General features: G+C 42.9%; 1 protein-coding gene across 1 annotated transcript in view; it reads right to left on the bottom strand.

The window, feature by feature from the left end:
- pepd (peptidase D) overlaps positions 1-19,910 on the bottom strand; it is a 113,870-nt gene that overhangs the window by 53,879 nt on the left and 40,081 nt on the right. The window contains exons 8-9 of the mRNA XM_015368217.2: positions 18,515-18,590; positions 11,058-11,104 (exon numbers count right to left, since the gene is read on the bottom strand). Coding sequence (XP_015223703.2) covers positions 11,058-11,104; positions 18,515-18,590 — 123 coding nt within the window. The remainder of the gene's footprint in view (positions 1-11,057; positions 11,105-18,514; positions 18,591-19,910) is intronic.

The following is a 19,910-nucleotide window of genomic DNA, read 5'->3' as shown; positions in this document are numbered from 1 at the left end:
GAAGAATGAATCATTATCTAAAAACTCACACAACAGTGTCATTTCAACATCAAAGACTCTCAAAAAATTAACTGCGGCTGAATCGTTCTTCATCGGCTGAAGATTAAAAAGAATGAGTCACAAACCCTTTCGTTATCTGTTGCCCTAATCAACACATTTAGCACAATGTATTCAGAAGCAGGCATCTGCCTGATGAAATTCAGTAAGCAGTTCACACCCGATGTGAGGCGGTATATATGTAACATGTATATGTATTGTTTACACATCCCAGATGCTGTACAGTTTTAGAAAATGGATGTACCAAAAAACTTTAAATAGCAATAGAAAAAAATGCCAGTACAGATTCTGTATGCAACAAATAAAGCAACATTAATTGGTTTCCTCCCACAGTCGAAAATACTGGTAGGCTAATTGGCTTGTGGTGAAATTGGCCGTGATGTGTGTGTGCGCGATGATGAACAGGCGCCCCATCCAGGGTGTCCCCGTGACCCTGAAGTGGAAGAAGAGGTTAGAAAACAGATGGAATTAAAGAAGCTCCCTTCACTTAATCCCAGGAGCTGTCAAAGAATCTAGCTTGTTATGATCATTCCGTTTCATCCCAAGTGCTTATCCCCCAAACTTAAGCTACTTACAGCCCAACCTAACACGAGCGGTGTTGTCCCCTCTTGAAAAGTTTAAAGGACAGATTAGGCAACAGACTCACAGATCAGCTTAACTATAATGAGGGAGGTATAATGTTTTGAAAGACAGAAAGCCTACTAAAAAAAATATTTTTCATGATTAATGGAAACCTTAATGGAAACAACTACAACAACAACAACAGCACTCTGACATTTTTAAAGATTGAAACCTGGCAACAACATTTAATTTATACTGAATTCTTTATGACCAGAATTACATGTGCACTAGGTCTATACAATTCAGAAGAAAATATTACATGTAAAAACTAATGGTAATTAAAAGCTAAATGATAGATGGCTTCTTTTAAGATTCTGGCACTAAATGTTCAGGATATAAGCCAAAAATTGCTATTGCTACAGTTTTTTAATAAAATGAAATGAAATAATTACTTTTCAGGGTTTTTAGGATGTTGTTTTCTAAAAGTGCAATACTATTGTAGCTACTGAATACTGCCTGTCAACAACAGCAATTTCATAGGCTCAGTAAGGACCAAATTATCTTCACACAACAGAAATCAAGCACATTAAAACTTCGACAAATAACCTTTATTACAAGCTACTTGTCACAGAAATGATTTATTCAGTCAATATCAAAATCTTTGAAAATGAAAAAAAGACCACATCCAGACAAACACAAGCCATAAAAGTTATCAGGGATTTTTTTTTAACAAAGAAAACACAAATCAACACTTGAAGGTCAGAGTGAAATTTTAATTGGAATGCAGCGGCATCCCGATAAACAATACCCAAAGCACAAAGCATTTAGCCTCATCAGTCAGTCAGTGGGACAGCTGTCTTCAGCTTTACACGTCTCCTGAGCATGGCCTTGTATGGCCTTGTATGGCCTTGTATGGCCTTGTATGGCCTGGCTTTATCCTCCATCGAGAAAAGACCGATCCCGACGCCTGCTTCTCCAAGGCGGAGTGCTCAGAGCGTCACACACCTCGCGAGGTCTGGCCACGTGACTCGCTTTGCGAAGCGTCGGGGGCAAGACAAACCCCAACCCACCGCTGTCCAGTACGGTGCCGCCTGTCCTGGGTGGCCCGATCGCCCCCCCGGGGACCCAGGAACTGCAGCTCCGTCACCTCACTGTCATTACACCCTTTCCATGTAAAGGAACACACACGGCGGAGCACCGGAGCACCTAATTGGAAAGCCCTACCCCTGCCCTGAGCGCTGTGTCTCTCTCCCTCATCAAAGTCCTATAGATTGAGTGCCCTGGCATGCAGGGAATCAAAAGAACGGCACGACTTGTTATCTCCCTGCAGCTTCCCAGGCGCTTGCTGTGAAGCCATATCAGTAGCGTTTGAAGTTGCAGCCACTGGCAAAGTCTCAAGCACTTCTGCCATCAAGCAAGCTCCCCTTCATTAAATCCGGGAGCCGCTTCTAATTACCGCCAGTATCTTTACCCTCAGCGCAGGGCGGCGGGTTTAAGGAACACAAATCCGAAACGGCAGGAGAGAAGAGAGAGCAAGAGATGGGAAAAAGTAATGAGAAATGTAAGCAAAAAAAAAAAAGCAGGGCTTCAAAAGAGGTGTCAAACTTATCCCTCATGCGTGGAACACAAGTTCTTTCTAAAACAAATGTACATATATATTCTTTTTTTCCCCCCAAACTGCTCTCCTCTCCGCACTGTGCCGCAGACTAATTGCTTTGGAATGTCAAGACAAGGACACATTTCTGCTCAAACCAGCATCTATAATGATAGCACTGGTGCCTGAAAAACAGCTAAGAAAGGTTTGATGATAAAAAATGCAATTCTGTCTTTTCCACCAGTAATATGATATAACATAATATAATATAACAAATCCCGACCTCTCTTAATATTCATCCTCGTTTTTTAAGCCACGGGCGTGACCCTGATATTGCATCTCCTTAACTCATGAATGTACTGAGTAATGTCATGTTGAATTTTGTTTCTCCATTGAGCACCATTTAATCGAATAAAAGTTGAAAAACTACCCGAGCTCAACAGACAGTGTCAAGACCAAGGGCCCCTGAAACTCTCAGGATGAGTCAATTACACGTGTGGACCAGTGTGGGGAGGAAACACAGGAAGACGTTTGACTCTTATTAACGTGAAGGATCTTGCACAAATATGAAAAGACCCAAGAAAAAATAACGAGAAAAAGAGAATAGAAAATAAATGAGATGAGATGTTCCCTCTATTAAGAAATGGAAATTAATAACACGATGGCTTTAAGCTGTCTTTCATCCTTTAACTCAAAGCCCGCTTGCCACCTGCAGGACCAGCTACTCTATTTATATCTTGTAACCATAACAACCGCTGCACATCCTTACTAATCTAAGGAAGTTCCTGTCACAGACTTTCTTTTTGTTCTGAGAACAAGCTTTCCTTGTGAAGCTTTTACAAGGCTTTCAACAAATAGACTGACTTGTCAAACCGGAGGTGGAAGCATTTGAAATAAAGAAACGTGTCAGATTTCTTGATGTTCGATGCCTTCGAGAACACAACCCCATCAGTCAAAAAAGTCCGATATTAAACTTGAAGTCCAGGGATGATCGTTTTCTTCATTTGTGTGAGTATTGTGTTTTTACATTCGGTTTCGCATTGGGAACAGGGTCTGCAACACGCTGAATAAAAAACAAGATCACTGATGGCAAAAGAGAGTAGTAACATGGCAGCCGAGGCTCACAGCTTTCCTGTTTCAATTCCTGTTTGCGGCTTTTATACTGGAGAGCTTCCACAGAAAGAAGAAGAAAGCCAGAAACAATGGCAAGAGTGGCCTCGTTCTTTGAGCAGCTCCGCGTCGGAGCACGATGAAGCTGTGAAACTTCAGTACCTGCTCAGAACTTGCTCTGTGGGCTCCCTGCTCTGTCCTGGTAGCAGACTCGGAGAAGCCGCCCACCCTCAGACCTGCGCAGGCTAGGCTACAGGCAGCCAGGCAGACTGGAAAGACCAATGCAGTGAAAGTGGGCTTGCAATTAGACGGAATCGTCCCAGTCCTTGCCGGGGAGGGGGGGGGGGGCGTTATTTTAGCGTAAGAGGGGTGAATCCAGAGGTTGACAAGACTACAGCTTTCAGCGCGGGTAAAATCCTTCAGCAAGAGCTAATTGTTCCCACAGGGACCAATCCACAGGTCACAGCTCCCTTAACCTGACCACAAACAAAGCCGGAGAAAGTTGCCGCAGAGCTCTCCCTATCCACACTCCAGCCTAATCAGAGGACTGAAAGCACCACTTCAATAATCATTCAACACGCAGCTTCGCAGAGATGAGGAACTGGATGCCAGGCCGAATATCCAGAGGATGAGGAGAGGCAGGGACAGAAAAAAAAACTCGCAGTTGTCTTTTCGGTTGAAGCCCCACTAAACAAAAACATTTCTCTGGCTGTTTTTCCTTAAATGCGGTGTAGGCTGACATTTTGTAGTATCATACAGAGTGAATTAGGAGTTAACATTGTAGTAACTCCTCCTCTGGCCACCAATACAGCTTTTCACAAGCACTCTGGAGAAGATTATGGGGTTTGCTGAACGATGTGAGGTAAGTGTTCCAGAAACAGTTCACATTTAATGACCTATACAGGGAATAGCAAAGCTGTTGTTCATAAAGCAATCCTTCTATAGGATTGTTGTGCCATCAGCGTAATAATCCAGCCATTTAGTACTTACTAAAACAGCCAGTACAACTGACGATCCCAAGCTGACTGCCAAGCCTCAAAACTTAAAAAGTTCAAGAGAACTAATGTGTCAAACCCCAAATTTCACTCTTTTTTACTAAACTGATTAGTTTAGTGGTATTTGTTTGCCAGACACTTGCTTCAGAACCACAATCGATTACAGATTCATCCCATTGTATCAATGCAGTATTCGCCCCCCATTTTCAACTAGACTTTAAACAGGATCCTGCTCAGAAACTTAGAACTGCTTTACTAGAGCTATTAATCTGCTGCTGAATTATAGGATTCCAGAAAAAAATGACTGAGGTGGTATCAAGGTTGAACACAGTATACAAGCCTTGTTAAATGAAGGAAGGATGGGACACTTAGCCAGACAGAATGAGGCTATGACAATTTCTTTGAAATCTGAGACCTGGTCCTGGCATCAGGAGCAACTGGAAACAATAAAGCACGGAAGACAATATTCCCTTTGTAAAGCTTTAACTTAGTTTTAATCATTTTGTCATGTGATGGGAGTATTATTTCCTTCCTTGTAGAAAAAAAAAAGGTGGACTGGGCACTACAGAAAACGAACCATTTAGCAACTTGGAGTCCTACTGGCTTCCTTCGCTAGGCGACACCCGATAAGGCTCCAAAGGCCTTCCATTCTCTCCGGCCCCCTGTGTCTCGGCAGCCTGCTCAGTCCTGGCGTGGAGCTACTTTGTCGACGTGACGCTGCCCCAGGAAGGCCAGGGCTTCTTGGATCTTAAGCATGCCTGCACAGCTCGGAGACAGGAGCCAGGCATGTAGGATTTTGTCACTCCATCAGCTCATTTTTCCCTCTTGGAGGTCCCTCTGGGGTCCTGTTATTCCCTTGATCCCTAGAGTGAGGCACCTGCCTTGGTCCTCTTCTCAGACTGGAAGTGTCTGGGGCTCCATTTCACAGGCACAAAAGTGGCTGCTTGGAAGCTGAAAGCTGGAATATTGCTTTTGGCAGCCATGGGGAGCTCAGCTTCCTCTAGCTTTCATGATCATCCACAGTGATATCAAAGCTCCCTGCGGGTCCAGCTTAAAGCTGAGGGCTGCAGTGAATATCTCCATTGCTCTAGGAAGAGGTTTGACATCACCAGAATTATGCAGACCATCTACTGCTGAACCTGTTCAACCTGAATCCATGAGAACTAAGGGGGAAGATGGAGAAAATGACTTCAAGATGTTGAGGAGGAGGATAGAAAGTGGCAGAGGGAGGGAAGAAGGATTCATAGTGTTTGACAGACTTTAACCCAGGACAGAGTACTCAATTGCTTCTTTACATCTAGGCTTACAACAAGAATGCATTCCTTGCAAGGGCAGAATGAAGACGGGCAGAAATGCTTATATTCCATGCTCACAGGTCTGGGCCACAGAACTTGCACTCAGAGGTAGTGCCTTCACTGGTTTAGCCACTCAGAAACCCTATTTTTATATTATATTAAACGTCACTGAAACCACTCACAAAATTCATCAACTTGTTATTGTGTGACACATGGTGTACCAATAAAAATACAGAGAGGGTTATGTTTATGAATTTCAATAGCACAGATGGTATCTTGTCATTTATTTCAATAAAATGACAGTATTTCGCTACAGAGCCTCCAAGGTGTGGGTCTTCCAACACACCCATACTGTTAATTGAGCATTTGAGCTTTCATGCCCTAGTATAATGGCAACAGACACTAACGAGGGACAAATATTTCCAAATTCAACTGCTGATATAATGTCTCAGCAATGAAGAATCTCTCCTGAAGGCACCCCCCTCATCTGTTGCTAGGTCACCATTTGTGCTCTAACTGCCTTCAAGAGCTACAAGCTACAATGAGTGTTATTTAAACAGAGATTTTGTAAAAACGTTTCACCAGGGGAAAGTTAAGAAGAACGGTCACTTAGATATTTTATATTGTGCCCATGTCAAGGGTCAAGAATGCTTGAAGCATGTAGGAATGATTGTTTTCTAGATTTTTGATCTTCATCATCATCTGAGCATCTGTGAGCTATGATTTAATGGACACAGGGAAAAATTATAAAACATATATACTAGAAAAACATTATACCTTCCATTATGCAACTACTAAAATTTCATCTTAAATATCCTTTTGACTTTAACAGAATATTCAGATTTGTGTAACTGTACTGAATACAATTTAAACATTATATACAGTAATACTTTACAAGCCTAATACAATCACCAGTTATTTAAATTCAATATCAAAGAATTGGCTTACAAGGAGTGGAATGCTCTCACATTACATCACACTAAGCAATAATTCAAACAAATTTACAAAACCCCTTATGGACGTGGTCACTGCAAAAAAAACTATTTGTTGCATTTTAAAAGTTGGAAATCGACTCTCAGCTCCATGTTGTCTCAATAAAGCTGATTACAGATATGCCACTGCACTGTAATGCATCATAATCATTCGATTGTTTTTTCATTTATTGCAAGGTTACTGCAAGAACTAAAGAAAACCTTGACTTCAACTTAAGCAACTAAATCACTTTAGTATACAATCATATCTTACAAGCTAGGGAGAAATTTAGAAAATACTTTTCATTAAGTGTTAAGGATTTTGAACTCACAAAATGTGAGCATATGAAAGAGTTTTTCTCTACAAAAGATCAATGCCTCAAGGGCATATGAAGCCTGAAAAGTTCTGACTGCGCCTGAAAAATCTTAAGAAAATTGCTAGTCAGCTTTTTTGTTCAAAAATCAGTTTCTAATTATGTTTTAACTCAATCCAGAAGCCAAAAGGTTGCAGGTTTCCCAGCATTTGCATGTCAATGCTGATCACAAATTACTACCTTTGCAAACAATGGCATCTTTTCCTTTGTCTTTCTCATTGCTTGGAGGAGGAGGGACACTGACAGTGCTTGCAAGCTGATGCATGAAGAAAACACCTTCACTAGGGACCACAATAAGCACCTGTGGGCAACACTTAACCACTTCCTGCAGAACAAGACTCTGGGTCAGCGCTGGTGGCACCCAGGGCAATTCACCTTGTTCACAGGAAGAGGATGTGAGCTGTTGCCATGCACAAGGGAAATGTCAGCATCACAAAGTCTTACCTTCACAGGTATTTTTCAGTAAGAAAAATTGTTAGAACATTGCTGCACAACACCTTCATAACTGCTACACAAGAAGTTGTAATCAGATGCATCATGCTTTACAGGGACATTAGAAGTCATAAGATTTGGCTTAGAATCATTTAAAGCGCTTGGTACAATGCGACCTTGGTACATGACCTATGTGATGTCATCTGTGCTTGTCCCTATGAAGCTCTATGCATGGCGATTATGACATTTTCTGTAGCAGTTATGCAGGGATTATGAAGCTGTTATGCAGTAATATGGAAATAAAGCACTACTTACTTTTAATAATAATAAACTATTTTATAAAGTGCCTTTAAAGGTGGCTTCTCGAAGCGCTTTACAAAATGTTTCTTAAAGTGTGGTGTCTGAATGCTTCCAGATAAACAGGCATTCTTTCCAAGTGTGCCTGTATGTGTACATCACGAGACTTGTCTGCTTGGTTCATCATTCCCAGTGGGCAGAGGAAGGAGCGAAGGGGCCGAGTGATACAATGATCTACATCATCCCTGCGATTTGAAGTCAGCGGTTGCGCTGCTCTGTCACGAAGTGTTCGTCACACCCAGTGAGCAGAAGTCGTGGTCTAACCCTGCTTCCCCTGCCAGCCACGTCGCGGCCTGCGTGCGATTCCCAGCCTCCCAGATGTCACTACCATTTCCACACCGACAGTCTGACCGAGACGCCCCAGTCTCCCCTCGGCCCTACCACATCATCTCCTGCACTCATCAGAGAATGTCGTGAGAGGCTGCAGTGGACTTCGAGGGGTGAGATGGGCATTTCAAGGGTGTTATGGGATTACTGGATTATTAAAAAAGTCTGGTTTGACTTTAACATCCTGTCTGGTGGTGAGGTAATGCAGTCAGATTCATTGCGTTCCTGCAATCTGAACAGTTCCAAGCTGCAGTCTTGTACCCCAAACATGTGAATGTGCTGGCAGACAGCAAAGAGCAGTCTCATAGAGCATTAGGTATATTAATTCGCTTACATACAAGAGGAGACAATTCGGCCCATTGAACCTGATAGCATCTAATTGATCCAAGGATCTCATCCAGCTATTTTCAGAAAGACACCAGGGTGGGGGCTTCATCAACAGGACTGGGCAGCTTATTGCACACTCCCACAATCCTCTGGGGAAAGGGCCTCCTGGGCTTGGTTTTGAGTGCACTTCCACAAGCAGCTGGAAGGAGAAAGCTCATGTTTGCTTCAGATATATTGTACAAAAAGCACCACCACACACCCATGCCTACGTTTCCCGTCATGCTTCATTCTGCTCAAGAGCTGTCCGCACACTGCATCACCAAGACCCAGCTTCACTCACACTCCCCTCTCCTTCACAGACAGCATGAGAGCACACAGAGCACCACGCCCGTGTGATCAGCAGCTACAGTGACTTCAGGTAATCCCGGGTAGGTTCAAAAACATCCAAAGAACACCGTTTTAAATTGCCCCGTCTCAAAACTTGAGATATTAATGCAAGACGGTGGTCATGCCAAAAGCAAGGGGGTGTCACACAGAATGACCCAGCTCCCACTTTGGTTTAATAAAAACAACGTCTCACTATATCTGAAAGTATAAACTGGAGATAAACCTAATTAAAATTAATAGAATTAAAAATAGCCCAGACTTTTGCACAGTACTCTGTTTTGTATAATTAACTAGAAATAAAAAGCAGTACAGGGGCTAGCCTGAGCTCATTAGTGACATGGATGTAGATTTCTAGAAACGTTAGCACACTGTGTGAAGTGTTACCTAATTATTCATAGTTTTATTTTGCAATATCACCTGAAACGCAGTGACTCATGACTAATTCTCAAACAATGTAAAACCTCTCATCCACTGACAGTGAGGAAGACATTAAATAACAGTGAGAAACGCTCTTCTTAAACCATTAGGGACAACATTCATTTCTGGTCAAAAAGGCTTTGACAGAGAGCCAGTGTCCATGAGCAAACAGAGGAAAACAGAAGTAACCACACGTTGCATCTTTTCCCAAAGAACAAAATCACATATTGAAGTTACTGCAGCTCAGCTGAACACATACTGTTTTCTGTTCATAAGGCATCCTAAAAAAAACTATCCTCAACATTAGAGGAGTTAAAATAAGAATTTGAAACCAGCTCAAGCCAACTAAAGAATCAGCTGTACATTTAACAGAAAAATGCAGCCAAATAGAGAAAGTACTTTAAGCAAGAACAGGTGACAAATAACTTGGACGGTATCAACCAAGCTAATATCTCGTAGTGAGCTTGAAGAGCTTTCTTCAGGTGCTGCTAACTGGTGTAATTTAAAACAAGTTCAAGCTTAAAAACAGCACTGCTAGGGGTTGAAACAGAAACACTTTATCAAAGGTACTGCTGCATAGAAACACCACAGACAGGGGCCTGACATCAGCTGGAAATCTAACTGCTTTCATGTCTAAGTAGTTCACAACAGAAACATAATTTTCAAATCAACACGAGCTAGCGAAAGAGAACAATGAACGCTAAATGATTTCTTTTTAACACAGAGACACATGTTGAAAAAAATCATGACTGTTTAGCAACTGCACCTGATTCAAGCACAATGCTGTCCAATCATCCAGCTAATTACAGTAAATATTTTGTGTACTGCTTATAAGCCGTCAGCTTGAATGGCTCGGGTCCTGCTCACAGGAGACAGGTTATAGGCAAAAGGCTCAGTCTCACAACATATTGCTAATGGCTTCCAGAGACAAGAGTCTCATACAGTAGAGTTTCTATTAATGTATAAAATCAGATTCCTGTGCCCCCCTCCCCTCTGTCACAAACGCACACTTATAAATAACCAGAGGCATACATACATCAGTCTCACAGCCAGAGCCTGTGGTCACTCCATGGGCCAAACTAGGAGCAGGTGCTGATGCACTGAGCTGTACAAAGCTGTGATTGACCTCAGCACTCTCCCCAGGGCCTGCCCAGATTGCAGTGACACTCTGACTCACATCGTGTTCAGGACATGTACCAACTCCACAGCCCTGGAGCTGAGGACTTGTTTAGGTACCCCCAGCCAAAGGTCCCCACAACCCACAGACTACAACCAGGCACACATCTGGACTCTCTAGAGGGGGCAATGCATACTTACAGTACAGTGCATATACGATCTCAAGTGCTCCTTATGGTCAGTGCATGCATATACAAGCACGGCTGAACTCCAGTATAAAAAAGTATGTTAGCAATTTAAGCAATTTTCCCCAACTCCAACAGTAAATCTTCCATCCATCCATTTTTTAACCGCTTTACCCAATACAGGGCTGCAGAGGAGCCGGAGCCTATCCCAGCAAGCACCGGATGCAGAGCAGGATATACCCAGGATGGGACACCAGTCCATCACAGGGCACACACAGATACAAACATGCACACACTCACATCTGGGCCAATTTTCCCAGAAGCCATTTAAACTACTAGTATGTTTTTGGATTATGGGAGAAAACTAGAGGAAACCCCCACAAACATGGGGAGAAAATACAAACCCCACACAGATAGCACCCCAGGTCTGAAACTGAACCCTGGGTCCCAGCACTGCAAGGCGAAAACGCTAACCATCACCATGCCAAACCTACGTAAATATACTTTTCTCATCAACCTTATAAATAATTTGAAAAATAAAAATCAATTTACCTCTCCATTTCATACTCTTTCTTCCCAGGTCTTACATTCTTCATTATCTGAAGAAAACAGAAAAGGGAGATTTTCAATGTTACCACTCACATTGCATGCATTTTTTCCTCGGGGCTGCACAATAGCCATGGCACTTGTGACGTGATGCTTCGGATCAAATAGCTGGTGCGGTACTGTTTTTGCCAGAAGGCAATCGGTTGGCTCCCTGCGCTCCTTCTAAATCAGGCAGGGACAGGGCTTGTAATGCTTACATCTGCAGTTTGAAGTTAAGATGATTTCAAGGTGCAGCTGCAGGAATCATTATGTTTGACCCCCTCAGTGTGTAACAATGATGACTCTCAGTTCAAGTACAAGGGTGTTCTCATGTTACCCCAGCTGATTGAATTAAGACGGAAGGTAAGAGAGCCTTGTAAGAACGGAAAATGTTTTTTTTTTAAGTCATGAGCCGATGAATCAAAGCTGTCAGGGTGTCATGTTTTACCCTGAGATGCCAAAACAGATTTGTAAAGACATCAGTCGCAGGAACACCTTGTCTCTCTGTAAAGGGAAAGTCAGTGTCCCAGTGCCTTCATCCCTGAAGTCTGGTTGCTTCGCTTGCTTTAACGATTGACACCTCTTATTGTCTCCTCATAGCAGAAAAAAATAAAACCCACAGAACAAATCCTTTCATTTTTTCGAAATCTCCTACTGTGATTAAAACGGCCAGACAAATCACTGCTGCTGCTGCATGTGCTGATGCAGATCTCTTGCTGCCTGCCCTTGTTTCTAATAGCTGACCGCATCAATGACAATGAGGCTTTTAGAAGTCGATTAAAAAAGTGCAGTACACCTCCACTTTGTTATAGTTTCTTGTTTGCTAGCACACTGTTGCATGTGTTCTGGTTGCACGCCTGCTGCTTCTGATGATAACGCTGCACGTCTGTGAGTTCAGATAAAGTTCTGAATTTAGGTTAGGCTCTACAGTTCAGGAATCACTGACAAGGATCTGGGCTATTTCCTTAACTGACAACAGCACTGACTGCAGCCATTCTGATTGATGGAAAGAAGCACAACTGTGACCAGCTGTGGTCTTTGGACGTCGGGCTGCTGGGACAACTGGACTGTTAGTCGGCCACGTCCTAGTGAGGTGGTGTGGGCTTCGCCACGTGAGAAGTGGATCCCTTGAGAGGACACGTACGGGAAGGTGCGCACATGACCCGCATGATCACCGGGGGGCACCATTCCAAGCCGGGGAAAAATCATTGCCATGTGCAATCATCCCACATTTATTTATTTTTTTAAATAAGCCAACATCTACCAAGACATCTGAAACCGAATGCAAGCACAGGGCGTGGAGAACAAACTGAGCAGCCTTGAGAAAGCACGTCAGAAGGTCACGGGTGCTTATCTTCCTGCCCTCTCCCCGATCTTTCACTCACCTGTTCTGCGTAAAGCAAAATCCATCTGTGACGATCCTTCACACCCCTGGTTTAATAACTTCCGTTTACTCCCATCTGAAGGCAGATACCGACTCCCCAACTCCAAAACAATCAGATTTAAGTTAAATTTTCATACCCCCAACCATATGCTTACTAAAACTTGATTTTCTATGCCAATATGTATGAACATTGTTGTTGTTGTCTTGTTTTTTTTTCCATTCGTCCGTACACCACTAAAGTGTGCCGTTACCATCTGAGGTTCCATCTGCCCATCAGAGGTTCAGATTGCAAAAGGGCTCACTCTCCTTTAAAGGGAATAATGCATTTATTGGTGTATACACCAGGGGGCGGTAATGAATTAATGATCGCTTCACCATTTCATTTGGCTTTAGCAGCTTGGCCTATAGCTTAGCCTCTGAAAAGGGCAATCTTCAGAATGCAGAGCTTTTGTGTACAGAAGTATAAAGATTTGTGTACAGTACTTAGATTAAAGCAATAATTCAGAGCCACGGATTAACTGGAGTAATCTATATTTAATAGGAATAAGAAGCAGAAAACGAACAATGTCACAAACTGTCTGTCTTGGCTCATTACCCAAAGCATTGTGTCAAAAACGGATTATTTAAAACAGAAAAATCTGTATTTATTTTATTTCTCACCCATCTGCTCTTTACAATAAAAAAAAACAGAGAAGTCACTAACAAACATCATTCTCCTCCTCCACGGTCGAGTGGCATGAGTAATTAGCTGTGCTAAGAATCAGAAAGAAGCCAGCTCGGACCCAGGACTCACGCCGTGCTCACATGAAACACTGGTCTGCCACTTCACAGAGAAGATCCCAAGACAGACCGTGAAAAATCACTTAAGACTCGGGAGCGCCAAGGAAACCAGGATTTACTTCTGGGCTGGGATAGAGAACACAGACACTGCAGTCTGGACAAAGGGGATAAGGGATACGTGACCTGATGATTATAATCAGTGCAGGTACTGGGAGAAGGATTTTAATGATGTCCCAGGAGATAACAGGGCTGATGTCAGCCAAACCAGTCAAGCAGAACTGGAGTCTGACTCCTGTAGCCACCTTGACAGCAGAGTGTCACTGCTGTACAGGTGGAGGTCTCCTTTTCTATCCATGAAAGAATCAAAATCAGACAGAAATAATTACATTAAAGTCCCATATCACAGACACCTCCTCAGATCTCTGGGCTGTCACCATTAGCCCTGGTGTAATAAACTCAAAGACAACTTCGGTTTGCTTTTGGAAGAGAAGTCACTTCATATTAGGAGATGTTAAAGAAATGTAGATATGTAGAAATAATTAGTGGCGGAAGAACGAACAGCTTATTTTGCATGTTTTGCATGGAGAAAGACAATAACTTGTCTTGGGAAATAACTTGGGGAACAGAGATCCATCCCTCAACGTCAGGTGAGAGCTCCCTGATATTCTCTCGCTAAAATATTCCAGCTAAGCCTGTGTTTTCATGTATGTGAAAACAATCCTCCCCCACTGTACAAAAACATTTACATTTTTCTAAACTCCACATTACATTTCCCCCTCATCAAGCCAGTCCAAGGGTCAAATGACTGCACACTTCTACTTAGTTATCTCAGATTTATTGCATCGCCCAGTCCTTGGGCACAGCGCTTCTGATTTAATTTCTCAGCCGACGACAGAATGAGCCTGCTCGAATTACTGAGCGCAATTCTCTCTCAAAACAAACACGGCCCTTTTCTGCTCCAAGCTACATCTCGGAGAAAGAGAGGGGAGAGATAATTAAGCAAAAAAAGATTTCAGATTACGGCCTCATGCCTAACCATGTTTGCCCAATTTTTGATTTTATCAGTTGGACAAGTGCATTTTAGTTCATGTGTAATTCAATGAGAACAAATAAAAGTTGGTTTTATGACTAATTAATGAGATGCACTGTGAAAGCTAGACTGTATTATTAATTTCTTAATATTTTAGGGTAATCTACCATCAGCGTTTAGGCACACTGCCTCAAACCTGCCCCTCGCTACTCTCTTTACTGGAGAAAATGTGCCCTGTGTTAGGGTTGTCACTTGCAGATTTTGCTTATATTTTTATTAATGCATTAAATCAACTTTTCAGCATGAGCTCAGCTTCTGAAAATTATGCACTTGAGTCTTTTGTCGGCAAGCGCACCAGTGGTGATCGAGCCGCCGAGATGCCCGTGTGGTGAACTCATTTGGATTTGATTTCTTCTTTCACATTCAGAATCCATTTGTTTTACAGCCCCCGGAGTCCTTCACTACTTAAAATGAATATCCGCTAATAGTAAGGGAAACTAACTTTGATCACATAGGTTAGATATTTGTCTTCATCAGTGTTGTATGAATGCAGCAGCTATGAAGACTTATGCCAGTTAATACACTTTATCCCTTTTATTGCTAAAGATTATATAATAAGAGCACTTTACACAACAAACTGCTTGCCTAAGGCACACAAGGCCAGCTTGCCCTGACTGACAGAATTGGCATTGTTTTTTTTTAATAAATAAGACAGTTCTATAAATGTATTATTTTGGACAAATATTGCATAAAAATAAACAGCAATCCCATTATTTCTCATCCCTAATTCATATGCAATCCAGGTTATCCATGGTAACATGCTACAGAGAGGCACAGGGTGTTAACAGGCTTTGAGTTTGAGTCCATGATCAACCACAGAAAAAGCCAAAGAGTTTCAACGCTGTTCTCTTTCTCCACCACTTTGTAGGGCTCAGCCATTATTCCTCTGTGTTGATGCTTCTGTAAAGAATGTTAGACGCTGTAAACCTGGCTCTGCCAGTAAAGGCAACTGTTCATTCATCTATTTTCTAACTGCTTTATCCAATTCAGGGTCACGTGGAGCCGGAGCCTGTCAGGCAAGCGAAGGGCACAAGACAGGATACACCCTCGACCTCAGTCCACTGCAGCGCTCACACAGACACACTCACACAAGGGCCTGTTTTCTCAGATGCCAACTAACCTACAGTACCAGTATGCCTTTGGACAACAGGAGGAAGCTGGAGCACCCGGAGGAAATCCATATGAACACAGGGAGAACATACAGACTCCACGCAGACAGCGCCCCAGGTCTGGAGCTGAAGCCTGAGCCCCAACTGCAAGGCAGCAACGCTAACCACTACACTACCGTGCCTCCCTCAAGGCAGCTGCTCTTAGGAGGAGTATATTCCCTGTAGAAAGTGCAAGCCTGGCCTCATTTTCATTCTTTGCTAACGGTGATGAATTCTCCCCGAACAGGGGTGATGAACGGGGGCCCAGCTGGTGTTCGATGGACTGTAGGTGATGGAGATATCCTCTGCTCCCTGCACAACAGTATCTCCTTTGACTTCCTCTGCACTAATGAGCTTGTAGTGTGGTTGGCTATAAATGTACGACTCACACAGTGTCCACAGATTTATGGGGAGATATGGCACGAGGCATTCTACTCACAGTGCCAGCAGTCTAGCCCTAGTGGGCTATTTGCATCCCTTACACACAACCACTAACGCAGTGGTACTCTTACCTGAACAAAGACAGATACAGCTCCTCACGTTCTAAAATAATTCAGCATCCCCAATAGCATTGGTGATACAGACCATTTAATTCAATTATACATTCAGTTAGCTCACTATGAAATTAACTTTAAGAGAACTATCCCTGAGCTAAGAGAACCAATTTTTCAGAATGACATCATGCAAAGTTTTATACAATTGACAAACAAGAGAATACTGACTCGTCCTTTCAATTCTATCAATTGATTGGAATATAAAATGACAGGATGTTAGCAATTTTGATGTCTCCTTGTGACACTGGGAATACGTTTGTGGACAGCAGTCCTTAACTGTCCTTGGTTTGAAGGTTATATTGCCATTTCTATAAAAGACACAAAAGAGAACTGCAGGAAATAAAATAAGTAAGAGGGGGTTTTATCGGTTTTAAATTGAATTAAACAGGAGGCACTTCTAGTTCACAGGAATTATGTTATTAAAAAAATAATCAAAATTCTTCAACACAAAACACAGCAGTGACAGTAATATGTTTTATATTGGTCTCTAGAGGAGGAAAAGCTAATACATTACAGGCTGTGCAGTGTTTTAATTGTGTTATATCACTGAGCAATGGAACATTAAAATTATAGAAACTTAATAGTGTAGACCATGCTACCTGTACAGTTTTCTCCAAACATTCCAAGCAGAAAAGAATTCTCTATGAATTGCAACTCAAGGGAACATTCCTCCAAAAGTCACTGAAAACCTTCAAGAAATTCAGCTAAATTAACAAAAATAACCCCACACAATTAAGACCAAAAGGCAAGAAGCAATAATACCGTCTTCGGCTCTGGATATGGGTGCTCAAATCCACTTTGTGAAGGTCATCACAGATTAACCCAGAGTGAAAACTAGTCTCCCACACAAAAAAGCAACTTTAACCCTACAGCTTAGGGTCTTATCTTAAATAGCACAAACAGGCAGAGTTCCTGAGCTCGGCCATCAAACAACTTTCTAAAAATGTTCACAGGCAGAGGACACTAAGTACAGAACAGCAGTGGGCACAAACTCAAGTATGCATTAGAAACTCGGTCTGAACAATGCTAACCCTCAGAGTAAAGGGGTATTGTTCAAGAATCAGCACGGCTATCGTCCACTGGAATCCTTTCTTCCCACCTGCTAGAAAACTGATACCTGAATGCTAAGACTTAAAAAGCTCCACTGTTTTTGCTGCAAAGAGTAAAAAAAAACCCGAAGGAGGCAATTTGAATGGCTAGTGTTTCTGTGAGGTTGTCGTCTTTTCCTTGGAGAGGGCAGTAGCTGCTGATCTAGCTGTGTTTTCAATGTGTATTGCACAGCCGATCCAATTGATCTTTATTTACTTGACCCTAGTTCAAAATTCATCCTTCTCCCCAGCTCATTCACATCATTTGTTGGCTCATTGAGCAAAGTTTTATTTCCCCTATATCTCTGTAATTTGCTTTTTTGTGTTTTCTGCCATGCAATCTGAAGCAGCCCACTCTTTCTGCTTCAAATCCAATCAGGAACACAACTCTAGCAACCTCCCAAGACAGACGAAGTTGACATGAATGTCTTCGAAGACATATACCTCAGGAGTCAACTGCTTTTCAGTGCACAGGGAGTCAGGAATGTAGGCAGCAGGGCTGCTGTGTCAGACATAGGCTCTAAGAGTGGTACAGCCCAGATTTGAACTGGGAACTGCACTCTGCACTCAATCAGATTACAAATGGCTACCATCAAGACTGGGACTGTGAAAATGGAGCTGATGTCACCTACAGCAGGAGGTGTACCTTGCCAGTCTTTATTATATTAGAGTCTGCCATTTATTCAATACCCAGGGGCATGTGGGTCACTTCCTCACTGACCCCTATAGACACACAGAGATGGAGTCACTCCCCAAGAGTGGTACAGCCTAAATTTGAACTGGCAAACCTGAGTGAAGTGGCCGTTGCAGCATGATGGCATAACCTTCGACTGACTTATAAAACACAGCCAAGCCACATGGAGCAGCACCCTCCCTTGTTGAGATTCGAAGTATGATTTCACTCGCTTCACATGCAGCTCTTCAGAACTGAGGGACAGGATTCTGGCACACCGACTATCAGATTAGTCTTTATCACTGCCTGAAAAAGCCACATTCTCAAGACTTACAAAAATGTTAGTTTCAATTTTGCATATCTCTGCCTTGCACACCCTTATCTTTCTTCTGAAGAGTAATGTAGCTCCACGCGAGCTCTTCATCAGCCTAATGTCGAAAGCCGACTTTCGAGGTGCTAGCTGATCTTGCTACGCACAGCAGTCACTTACACTGCCAGTAATTACGCCACTAAGTGGAAATGATTCACAGGTTTCCGAAGGCTGAAGACAGAATCGCTTGAATTTCCCAAAACAAGATTTCCTATATTTTGCCGCTGTGCAAGGCGAAGATCGACTCTTTATTTTAAAAATGAAAGGAATCCAAAGTTCTAGTTCCCTAGTTTATCACAGACGGCCATCTGCAGAGGAACAGCAGTGTGCTTCTTACCTCTTTGTGGGCTTCACTTGAGATCCGGTTAGTGTATCGCAGGACCTCCAGCTCCATATCTGTTTTAATCAGGCGGCTGCAGGAGATACAGAAGACAAGGTGGGTTAGAAATACACACATGCAGGTGCAAATAAATACAAATGCACAATGTGACTGCCCTCAGGCACAAGCAGCTGAACAACCGAGAGACAAAGGAACCGGAGACAAACGAATAAGAATAAGAATACTTAGATCTCCCCAACAGGGTGTGGTTAAAACTATGAGGATGGTCATAATACATGACTGGAATAGTGGACAGTGGTCAGGCTTCTGCAATCTGAACGAGAGGGTTGTGAGCTCAGTGGGTTCAAGTCCCGGAGGAACACTTCTGTTTTGCCTTTGCGCAAAGTACATCATTTAGATTGTTACAGCTGTATACATCTGTACGAACTGTAAGTTATTATGGGTAAAGGCATCAGCACAAAAACATTGTATTTATATCAGTCTTTATCATTATTGTTCATTCTCAAATTTTCTTGCTTTAAAGCCTTGGTAAAGGAGTTAATATTTTTGCTTATACAACATTGCAAAACAGTGGCGTAGTGGTCTGCACTGCTGTCTCGCAGCTCTGGGTCCCTGGGTTCAATTCTTGGGGTGCTATCTGTGTGGAGTTTGTCTCATGGACAGCTGGTAGGTATTGGTTTCTGTAAAAACTAGAACTGGTGCGAGTGCTTGTTTGTGTCTGTGCGTTTCCTGGGACAGCCAGGCATCCCATCCAAGGTGTATCTCACCTTGCACCCAGTGATTCCCAGAATAGGCTCGTGGCCATTATCACCCCGAACTGGATAAGCAGTTATTGAATGTGATTACTGTATTTAAACCTTTTGATCTGGCAAACTGAATTAACGTACAGTAGGTGCACAAAATTACACAACTGGTTGAATGGCCTCTGTCTGCCTGTGTACAATAATAGTTGTTCACAAGATCACTAAATCAATACACCTGTCTGCAAGGTGAACTTTAAGAACACTGCAAGGCACTGAATGCACTTTGCTCGAGAGCACGTGTTGATTGTGAAGAAATCACCACCTGCTGGAGGCACAGTCCAAGGTGTGCAGGCACAGCATGTCACTGCGAGTCTGTTCACAAGGCCCCGCTGGTGATTTCTCTTGTTCAAACCAGCACCCGGCCCCCCCACCCCTTCTCATCTCCGCTGACCACCCCTCTTCCAGCTCCCACGGACGATTTCTCCACCTCCCTCTTAGCCATATTTCACAAGTGCTCGTCTTCATCGACAGGTCGCCACCACACCCCCACAGCCCCAGTCAATGGCTCTGGATCCACTGCGCTAATGGAAGTACATCTCCACCAGCTGTGGTGAAGCAATATCCTCCGCAGTAACGACACGCCACACACT

Source organism: Lepisosteus oculatus, chromosome 20 (assembly GCF_040954835.1).
Source record: "Lepisosteus oculatus isolate fLepOcu1 chromosome 20, fLepOcu1.hap2, whole genome shotgun sequence".
NCBI lineage: Eukaryota > Metazoa > Chordata > Actinopteri > Semionotiformes > Lepisosteidae > Lepisosteus > Lepisosteus oculatus.
The sequence above is the reverse complement of the archived record's forward strand: the minus strand, read 5'-3'. Positions and strand labels throughout refer to the sequence as shown.